The sequence below is a fragment of the Micromesistius poutassou genome (genome assembly GCF_964030765.1).
Source record: "Micromesistius poutassou genome assembly, chromosome: 19".
NCBI lineage: Eukaryota > Metazoa > Chordata > Actinopteri > Gadiformes > Gadidae > Micromesistius > Micromesistius poutassou.
In genome coordinates, this window is record NC_140289.1 from 13526478 (window position 1) to 13536765 (window position 10288).

The 10288-nt window shown below is 44.4% G+C and overlaps 3 protein-coding genes and 2 pseudogenes across 5 annotated transcripts in view; 4 read left to right on the forward strand and 1 right to left on the reverse strand.

Annotated features, from left to right (window-relative positions):
* Positions 1–10288, forward strand: part of LOC311364341 (uncharacterized protein) — a gene marked incomplete at both ends in the record, with an annotated part of 156999 nt that overhangs the window by 105137 nt on the left and 41574 nt on the right. The window lies entirely within an intron of this gene.
* Positions 235–3146, forward strand: LOC311363875 (gap junction Cx32.2 protein-like). Its single transcript, XM_084483859.1, has 3 exons — positions 235–295; positions 1109–1242; positions 1348–3146. The coding sequence occupies exons 2-3, from the start codon at positions 1114–1116 to the stop codon at positions 1945–1947; spliced, it is 729 nt and encodes a 242-aa protein (XP_084339985.1). The 5' UTR covers positions 235–295; positions 1109–1113; the 3' UTR covers positions 1948–3146.
* Positions 3138–5296, reverse strand: LOC311363874 (gap junction Cx32.2 protein pseudogene; annotated as a pseudogene). Its single transcript has 2 exons — positions 5276–5296; positions 3138–4794 (listed from the first exon to the last, which is right to left on the reverse strand). The product of its transcript is annotated as a gap junction Cx32.2 protein pseudogene (transcript).
* Positions 6636–8261, forward strand: LOC311363804 (gap junction Cx32.2 protein pseudogene; annotated as a pseudogene). Its single transcript, XR_014684219.1, has 2 exons — positions 6636–6768; positions 7051–8261. The product of XR_014684219.1 is annotated as a gap junction Cx32.2 protein pseudogene (transcript).
* Positions 10225–10288, forward strand: part of gja1b (gap junction protein alpha 1b) — a gene marked incomplete at its 3' end in the record, with an annotated part of 4413 nt that continues 4349 nt past the window's right edge. Inside the window, exon 1 of the mRNA XM_084483780.1 lies at positions 10225–10288. This exon is cut by the window's right edge and continues 4 nt beyond it.

Here is a 10288-nt window from a genome sequence, read left to right on the forward strand (position 1 = left end):
CACTGAACAATTCATATTTTTATGACCAACCAAATATTCTACTAACCAGTCATTTCCTAAAGGACAGCGCACCCTATCATTCTCTCTGTCAACCATTAACCTTCACAATCATCAGGGCTTAGCCCTCCAATGTATTTGCTCCAGATTTATCATTTCTAGATCCTGTCACGTTGTCTAGATGACAACGTGACAGGATTGTGAAACTCTACAGTTCAGTGGTCTGTAGGACACAGAGCACCTGTAGCGCCACGGTCAGGAGCCGGCTGTCCATTCACCGCCGGACTTCACAAAGAAGGTAGTGTTTGTCGGTTATTTTTTGCCTTAATCCCAGAATAATATCTTAATTCATGTGAGTGTGTTTTACCTGGAGCTAGTGATTCTAGACACTGTACAGCTGTTGGTTCCTCCTGTCATTCCTTTTATTAGTTAACAGATTCTCTTAAACAAGTGCAAATGCAAAGTACAACATTTGTATTTATTGAAATATGTTTGGAAGCAAAAAGTTGAAAGTTGAATTCTTGCCTAAGGTAACGATTTTCAGTTCTTTTGACGTATCTTCTAACACGTCTAGTCGGATTAAATACAACTCGGATTCAGTGTTAGTGCTTAGGGTGTTTGCTTTGGAATATTGTGATTCATGTTGTTTGGTAACTCAATTAGTAAACAATAACGATACATAACTAGGGTTTTTATGAAGTGTCATCTGGGAAAATGTCTTGGTTATTAATCTTAATTAAATGGAATTCTGCAGATGGAATTGCTTCTGTCTTTTCTAGTTTCTATCTATTTTACTTTTTACTTATCTATTATTTTATTTTATTGTATGACAATGTTTATATGTGAAGCACTTTGAGTCTGCCTTGTGTATGAAAAGTGCTATATAAATAAAGTTGCCTTGCCTTGCCTTGCCTTGCCTAGTTAGCTTCCTGTATTTGTCCCTATGCAAAGTGTATCATTAATTTATATTCAGTAGTAAGCACAACACATTTTCTTTTTAATTGACTATAATTGAAACATTGTTGTCCAGTCCAGCACTACAGAACATCATGCTGTTAAATCAAAAACACACTAATGGATGAATTGATGAATTGAATGGCTGGTATTTCAGAGAGCATGGGCGAGTGGGGTTTCCTAGCGTCTCTCCTGGACAAGGTCCAGTCCCACTCCACCGTCATTGGAAAGGTCTGGCTCACGGTGCTCTTCATCTTCCGGATCATGGTGCTCGGGGCCGGAGCAGAAAAGGTCAATATTTGTTTCTGTCGATGATTTTGAATATCTTCACTCGATGCATTGGCAGTGATGGGATGCTCTGGGGTTCACATTAAAACAATCTGTCCTGTCTCACAGGTGTGGGGCGATGAGCAATCCAACATGATCTGTAACACCAAGCAGCCGGGCTGTAAGAACGTGTGCTACGACCACGCCTTCCCCATCTCCCACATCCGCTTCTGGGTGCTGCAGATCATCTTCGTGTCCACGCCCACGCTGGTGTACCTGGGCCACGTCCTCCACGTCATCCACAAGGAGAACAAGCTGAGGGAGAAGCTGCAGGCCAGCAGCGAGCTCGAAAAGCTCCCGAAATACTCGGACGACAAAGGTCACGTCAAGATCAAAGGGGACCTTCTGGGCAGCTACCTGACCACCATCTTCTTCCGGATCCTTCTGGAGGTGGCGTTCATCGTGGGCCAGTACTACCTGTACGGCTTCGTCATGGACCCCAGAGTGGTGTGCTCCAGGGCGCCCTGTCCCTTCACCGTGGAGTGCTACATGTCCCGGCCCACGGAGAAGACCATCTTCATCATCTTCATGCTGGTGGTGTCCTGCGTGGCCCTGCTGCTCAACGTGGTGGAGGTCTTCTACCTGCTGTGCAGAGGCCGGCGCTCCAGGAGCCGCCACGTGGCCCCCTTCGCCAGGCCCGGCCACCCGGCTCTCCTGGAGAAGAAGTAGGGGCCACAGACCCCCCCACGCCGTTCTAATGTGAGGACCTTTGAGGGACACGTAGAGGGCAGCTCCGCCGGAGGGTCCTCATACTGCACAGTGCACTGGGCAGCTCATTGCCTTTACATTGAGGGCGTTGAGCAGACGCTTTGATCCAAAGCCACTTACAATGAGTACATTTGTCAGAAGAAGGAGAAACAACAATATATCACTGTCGGTACAGTCAGGATGTTCATAGAACCAAGGGCCAAGCACTATCACTATGTTAACCCATTCCACGTATACACTAACCATCACTAGGTTAACCCATTCCCCGTACACACTAACCATCACTAGGTTAACCCATTCCCCGTATACACTAACCATCACTAGGTTAACCCATTCCTCGTACACAACAAAGATATCTAGGATAAGATGCTACATAACTAAGTACTAAGTACAACATACAATAAGTGCCAGGTCATAGAGAAACCTGGTTATTTGATACTCATATTAAGTACACAAACCTTGAGAACACTATACATTTATACTACATGGAAACTTTGATGGTACTTCCGTCCAAAACGTGACTTTGTTTATATAAGGGTCTGAATGTTGGCCCCACATTTTGTGGCAAGAAATAATATGCAAAAGTCTAGTATACTACTATGTATTACTATAGGTTCTATGTATAATTGGTACAACTAAATGCTCAATATTATCTATTTAAATAATAATATTTTTGTATTAAGCACTTTAGTTTTCTTGGTCCGAGACCTTTAGAGGCTACCACTGATGAAGGATCTTTATGGTGCATCTATCAAGTATGATGCAAGATCTCTATCCATCGTGATGTTATTAGTCATGTTCTACCTATCCTATTGTCTTATCATTTCCCAGACCTTCTTATTCCAGATTAGTTTCCTGAGTAAGTCCTTCATGGGGGTCAGTGAGGGAATAAGGGAGAAGAGAAGTCAATGCCAGGACTCTCTGGGCCGAGTCTCTTCTGTATTACATTTCTGCTTTCTTGTTCAATGATGTCGCCCAACAACCATAACATCAAATGTTATGTATTATATATTTTACATTGAATCAAATATTTTCTTTGTGTATTTCTTTGTGTTTTATCTTTGCTAATCATAACAAAATATGAGGTTTAAGGAAACGCACACTTTTTAAATGTTGAACATCGAAAATGTTAATAAAACAAACAATTGAGTGAAACCGTTTGCATTGTCTTTTCTTTATTATATCTCTCCACGTAGTTTCAACAAATCCCAGAAGTCATGTGACAGAGCCAGCTGAATCACGGAGCTGTGGTTCTCCGCTGTCTAGCCAAAATGTGCTCAACGGGTTGGCAGTGATGACACAGTTTTTGTTACTCATGAAGTAGAAGGCAAACAGAGAAATTCAAATACGATGAAACAGTGACATCTAGGGCTATTCATTGATTCATTCAAAACATATATTTAAAAAGTATCGATATATAGGCCAAAACAACAATCTCTGTAAATTCCTAAGAGGATATAGTGGGGCACAATAATTATTTAAGTGTAGTACAAACAGGATAAAAAGCATCAACTGATCGTATCTAACGTGAATAAACAGTTTGAGTGACAAGTTATGTTTGTAGGTTTGAGTCTCAAACGTAAAAAGAAAAGCGTAAAGAGGGGGGAGGTCCACCCTTAGTTGAGCGTCCTGTCAGGAACATACACCTCATCACAACACGCTACACACCACCCTGGTCCGTTAAGCTCCGTTAAGCTTTCTATTTCACTTGCATCATACTTGATAGATGCACCATAAAGATCCTTCATCAGTGGTAGCCTCTAAAGGTCTCGGACCAAGAAAACTAAAGTACTTAATACAAAAATATTACTATTTAAATAGATTTAAAAATAATATTGAGCATTTAGTTGTAGCAATTATACATATAATCTATAGTAATACATGGTAGTTTGAAGTATTTGTAAGTATTTTGTATGTATTTTGTTTTTCATAAAGGACATAATTACCCTTACAATGTCAATTTTGAATGATTAAATCATTTTCCAACTATAAGTATATAATGTAGTTTCCCCTGCATGGCAGCTAGCACATTGTGGCCTCTGCCTGGCGCCGGTGTGTCAGCGGCTCCAGCTGGTAGGTCTCTGTGGAGGTGGTGGAGGTCGACGCCCTTCTCTTCCGGGCTCCCAGTGACGAACACATCAGGTAGATGAACTCCACCACGGTGAGCACCAAGGAAATCCCCGTCACCGCCAGCATGAACACGATGAAGATGCTCTTCTCCGTGGGCCGCGGGATGAAGCACGCCACGACCTCCCTGCAGGGGTACTCGTTATACACGATCTTAGTGGGCATGAGGATGAAGCCGTAGATGTAGTACTGGCCCACCATGAAGGCCACCTCCAGGATGATCTTCACCACCAGCTGGCTCAGGTAGCTGAACAGCAGAGAGCCCTTGATCTGCACGGCGCCATGCCCGTCAGAGTACTTTGGCGTCCTGGGCAGGCCCTTTTTGTTGAACTTCTGCTCCAGCCTCCTCCTCAGCTTGTCCTCCTTGCGGATGACCAGCAGCACGTGGCCCAGGTAGATGAGTGTGGGCAGAGACACGCAGAGGATCTGCAGCACCCAGAAGCGGCGGTGGGACAGGGGGAAGGCGTGGTCGTAGCAGGCGTTCCTGCAGCCAGGAGATTTTGTGTTGCAGTCCATGCTGGCCTGTTCATCTCCCCAGACGCTGTCTAAACCAGCGGCCAGGATGAAGAGTCGGAAGAGGAAGAGGACGCTCATCCAGACCTTCCCCACCACCGTGGAGTGGGTCTGCACCTTCTTCAGCAAGGCGGCCAGGAAAGACCAGTCCCCCATGGTGCTCTGTGGCTAAGGGAACAAGAGGAACCTTTGAAGTCATGGCACGTTGTCTTTGTCACCAGCGTCATAAAACCACATCGATTCCATTTTAATGCGACAGTTCATCTGCGATAAAGAGAAATGTTGACTGGAATGGACTGACTTAATTCTAGTTCATTATGACTACAAACTAAATGTGTGGTGTGTTCTTGACAATATGTGTTGAAAACTTTAACTTCATTCTATTGTTTTTATTCCCCTTGAACTAACAATCGTGAATTGTTTTAAGTCACGTTTATGTTTTTAATGGACTTTTTACAAAAAATGAGGCATCCAATTTCGATACCATTTTAAATGAAAAAATATGAATTCACTGAATTGTTCCGGTCAGATAATGACACCCTAACAATGTTGAAGATTACATTAAAATAAAGTCCACTAGTCCAAAATTAAAGCATTAATTTGTATAAGCAAGCACATAGCGAGCACACAAGTAAGACAGCCTTCCTACCTCAAGGAGATCGCATTTACTTGGAACCAATTCTTATTTCACAAGTTAAATGGTCTTGGTTCTCTCTTCCTCTTTATATCTCAGAGTCAGAGAATATCTTCTTTAGTTCCTCCCTGAATGACGTGAACACGACAGCTCGTCATGAAGACGCTCCTCCGTGCTCTCACACCTACACCCTCATGAGCCTCGTTGGAGTGGCTGGAAGTGGATTGAGAAATCTAAAGAAAGTCCTCTCATGTCAGTAAGGGCTGAGGTCACGTCCTGTCAACCAACCAACACACACACACACACACACTCACACAAACACACACAAACAAAGACAGACAGACACACACACACACGCAAACTCAGAAACACGTACACACACTCCCCATATTGTGGCAGGTTATGGATGGGTCATCCAAGAAGGTTGAACGGTTGAACTAAAGATATACATGTTATCAAGACATTTTCTTACAATTATTGTACATATTCTTACCCGAGTTATGATTATTGAATTCCAATTAAACTACTGGATATACGTTACAGAGCATTTAATTAGATATCATTCATAATAATATATAATCCATATATAATGGATTATATATAATTCTAGTTCATTATGTGCTGGCTCCACACACTGGGTATTCGTAGTTATGTGGAGTAATGAGCATGGTTCTATGTCCAAAAGTTGTTGCTAACTGCTCAACGGACTCCTTCAAATTTTTTTAAGGAGTTAGTATTAAAAGCCAATGCTATTTCATTGTCATCTCTAGAGATCCCATTAATGCTTAACTCTAAAGGCTGGTTTCCTTTCCCTACTTTCTTTGACATTGTATTTAGGTGTTTCCATATTTGTTGGCCATTACCTCTGGCCTGATTGATGAGATCAATTAAAAAGTTTGCTTTAGCTTTACAGAGCTTATTTACTACTTTATTTCTCAGTCCTTTAAAATCCTTTAGTCATTGTCCATTTTTCTTTTTAGGGCACGTTTTAAGTGCACCAAATTTCCCTTTTTGGGATTAAGTTTACTTTTACTTACTAAAGTTGCTCAACTTTTGATAAATTAATGCAATTACCTGGAAATACTTATTATAATATGTCTTAATATATACTTAAATACGTATTATAATATGTCAAGTATCACAGTATTGCAGAAAGTATGGAGAAGGAAGACAGGGCCACAGAGTGTATTCAGTAATAGTTTTATGTAGGTTGAAGTTTGACAGCATATGCATATTTTCTGTGTGTGAAAGACTGGTCTGGTCAAAATGGGAGTGATTGATGCTTACGGATTGGTCTGGTTTCCCAAACCTTCTGGGTGAAAAGGAGAAGTGCTCTCAGTACAGGGAAATGTAAGTGCATGCGTCAGCCAAAAGGGAGTCTGACCAAACCCTTTTAGTTCAAATATTTAAGTCTTCCCTTCCCCTGTCACGATCAGTTTCAGATCACTTTGTTCAGTGAGCGCTGTCCCGCTCCTCTGCCTTTGCTAGTGGTCACTGAAGCCCCGCTGGTGAGTCCATCTTTGTTTGATTCTACAAAACAAAAAAAAAAAAAAAAAAAGTATATTATTTCCTCAAAACCGCTCCAATTCTTTTTGCATTGCTGTTGCCTAGTTAAGTCACTTTTTAAGTCACTTAGTTTGATAGGGTTAGGTACCATTCACGTAGTACTCCAGCCAGCCGCCACGCCCAGCCGCAATCAGCAGGCGGGCGTCTGAGACTCAGCAGTGCAGTGTTGTCGGACGTTTGAAGAACCGTTTTACACATTAGGATGTTGTTTGTCCCACGCAAAGATTCCTCTCCAGGTTTCCCGTTCAGCCTCCTGTTCACCGTCGCCCCGGCAGCGGCTCCACCGGGCTCATGGGGGACTGGACCAGCCTCTCAGAGCTCCTGAACAAGGTCCAGACCCACTCCACGGTGGTGGGGAAGATCTGGATGAGCGTCCTCCTGGTGTTCCGCATCCTGGTGCTGGGCGTGGCGGCCGACGAGGTGTGGGCGGACGAGCAGTCGGACTTCAAGTGCGACACCAGGGAGCCGGGCTGCACCCTGGCCTGCTACAACTGGATGTTCCCCGTCTCCTACATCCGCTACTGGGTGCTGCAGATCCTGCTGGTGTCCACCCCCACCCTGGTGTACCTGGGCCACGCCCTGCACGTCATCCACCGGGAGAGGAGGTGGAGGGAGTCGCTCCCGGGCCCCGACAAAGGGCCCGGCGTCGCCTCCAGGAAACCCAAATACACCGACGACCGGGGCAAGATGGTGATCAAAGGCGTGATCCTGCGCAGCTACCTGGCCCAGCTGGGGGTGAAGGTCCTACTGGAGGTGGGCTTCGTGGTGGGCCAGTTCTACCTGTACGACTCGCCCTTCATGATGGCCCGCTTCCACTGCCGCCAGGAGCCCTGTCCGCGCTCCAGCGGGGTGGAGTGCTTCATCTCGCGGCCCACCGAGAAGTCCATCTTCGTGGTGTTCATGCTGGCGGTGGCGGGCGTGTCCGTGTTCCTCAACCTGCTGGAGATCCTGTACCTGCTCTGCGCCAGGAAGAGAGAAGGACAGAAGAAGAGGATGAAGACAGCCGCCCTCACCGAGCCACAACACTACCTGCCGGGAAGAGACCTGAAGCCGAGCGGTCCTGTTTGGGCGGCCCAAGCCATAGCACTCCCCCATACTGACCTGAGGGCGCGCCCCGCCCCGCCCCCATGCTGACCTGAGGCCCCGCCCCCATGCTGCCCTGAGGCCCCGCCCCCATGCTGACCTGAGGCCCCGCCCCCATGCTGACCTGAGGCCCCGCCGCCATGCTGACCTGAGGCCCCGCCCCCATGCTGACCTGAGGCCCCGCCCCCATGCTGACCTGAGGCCCCGCCCCCATGCTGACCTGAGGCCCCGCCCCCATGCTGACCTGAGGCCCCGCCCCCATGCTGACCTGAGGCCCCGCCCCCATGCTGACCTGAGGCCCCGCCCCCATGCTGACCTGAGGCCCCGCCCCCATGCTGACCTGAGGCCCTGTGTCCTCCCCCCCCCCCCCCCCCACTAGGGGCCCCCACAGCACCGAAAAAATAAAATGCATTGTCATTATTTGCATTTTTATCATTATTATCATATTATTATTATTATTATTATTATTACTACCACACAGTTGTGCAATAAAAGTTCTACCTTGAATATACATTACATTTCTAAAACTTTTTTTTTTTGCTTTTTTCAATTCTTTCTTAGAATGATATTTCATTCTCTGACAAACATCTCACAATAAAGATCACTTAGCTAATCACACAATTTGTTAAAGGTCCCATGACGTGCCACCAGGTGTGAGTGTGATTAGCCGTTACCTGCCGTTTTGAAAATCTGGCTCTTATGACATCACAGGTGGGCGTGTCCACCTAGATGTGTGACGGACAGATGAGCAACGTTTGCTACAGTCTACTAGGTAGGCTGGTAGACTGATCTATCTAGCGTACATCATTCAAAACGGCTTGTAACGGCTAATCACACTCACATCTGGTGATATGTCATGGGACCTTTAAATTGAAATCAATCTATCTAAATATATACATACATACATACATAAATATAAGATAGATGGATGAATAGAGTAATATATGTATATATATATATATATATATATATATGTATATACTGTAGTTATCTATATATATAAAGGTAGATAGAATAATATATATATATATATATATATATATATATATATATATATATATATATATGGAAAGATAGATAGATATAGATAGAGTAATATATATATGTATATATATATATTAGGGCTGTCAAATTAACGCGTTAATTTCGATTAATTAATCACAGAAAAAATAACGAGTTAAAAAAATTCACGCAGATTATTATTTCTTTTTAATTTTTTTCAGATTGAGTTTTTTGGCACATATAGTATTCAAGAAAAAGTGTTAAAGTGTTGCCTGAAATGCATTGCATCTTGAGTGAGATGGAAATGTTATTAATTTGCTCGTATGTTAATGAAAGACATATTTTAAATAGGAGAGACATTGAACTTTAAAGTCTATTATGTCTATTATTCATTGAATCACTCATCTGCCATAATTTATTTAAATTAAATTATTTTGAAATACTTTCTCGGCAAAATGTAAGTATGCGATTAATTTAGATTAATTAATCACAGAGCCTGTAATTAATTAGATTTTTTTTTAATATATATATATATATATATATATAGATAGATAGATAGAGTGATAATTCTAATGTGTAAACATGCTTTGTGTCCCCAGGGGGCGCCATTGACTCAGCGATGACTACAGACAGCCATGACCGGCTGGAGGTCTGTCCCCAGGCCCACGTACAGACAGCCATGACCGGCTGGAGGTCTGTCCCCAGGCCCACGTACAGATAGCCATGACCTGGAGGTCTGTCCCCAGGCCCATGTACAGACAGCCATGACCTGGAGGTCTGTCCCCAGGCCCACGTACAGACAGCCATGACCGGCTGGAGTGTCCCCTCTGAGGGCCCTCAGGTCTGTCCCCTCTGAGGGCCCTCAGGTCTCCAGTGTCACATGAAGACTTCAACAGGGACACTGATTAGTAATGGACGAGGCCTGCTTTATGTTTGTTTAGCCACTAGATTCACCCTTGGTCACCTTATTGGGGGTCCGAAATTTTTCGTTCTTTTTTTGACAAACTTATTTTTCAAACCTATAGGCCTACAAACTTTTTACAAACTTTTTTTTTTTTTTACAAACTTTCGACTCTTTCTTTGTACAAAAAGATCGGCTCGTTATACAGCCGAAATGTGCGCTATATGCTGGTTGGAGCCCGTAACAAAGGCAAGGTCCTGATGACGGTGGACCACGTGACCCCCCCCCCCCCCCCCCCACCCCCCCCGCCCCTCAACTCCCCCCTCCCGGACTCGGACCTTATAAGCAGCAGTAGAACTTTGACAAGTCTCACTTAGTTTCCTTGTGGTCCCAAACTTGGATTTGAAGGCAGCCAGAGACGCTTTTGTTGGAGCGCCGGAGAAGGTCCTCTGGACTTGTTGTTTCTTCAGGAACTC

What these genes read in the sequence shown, in the direction of transcription:
- LOC311363875 (XM_084483859.1), top strand. Translation starts at nt 1,114, where the DNA reads ATGGGCGAGTGGGGTTTCCTAGCGTCTCTCCTGGACAAGGTCCAGTCC. An exon ending in TCGGGGCCGGAGCAGAAAAG is followed by an intron (nt 1,243 to 1,347) that starts GTCAATATTTGT and finishes CCTGTCTCACAG; the next exon opens with GTGTGGGGCGATGAGCAATC.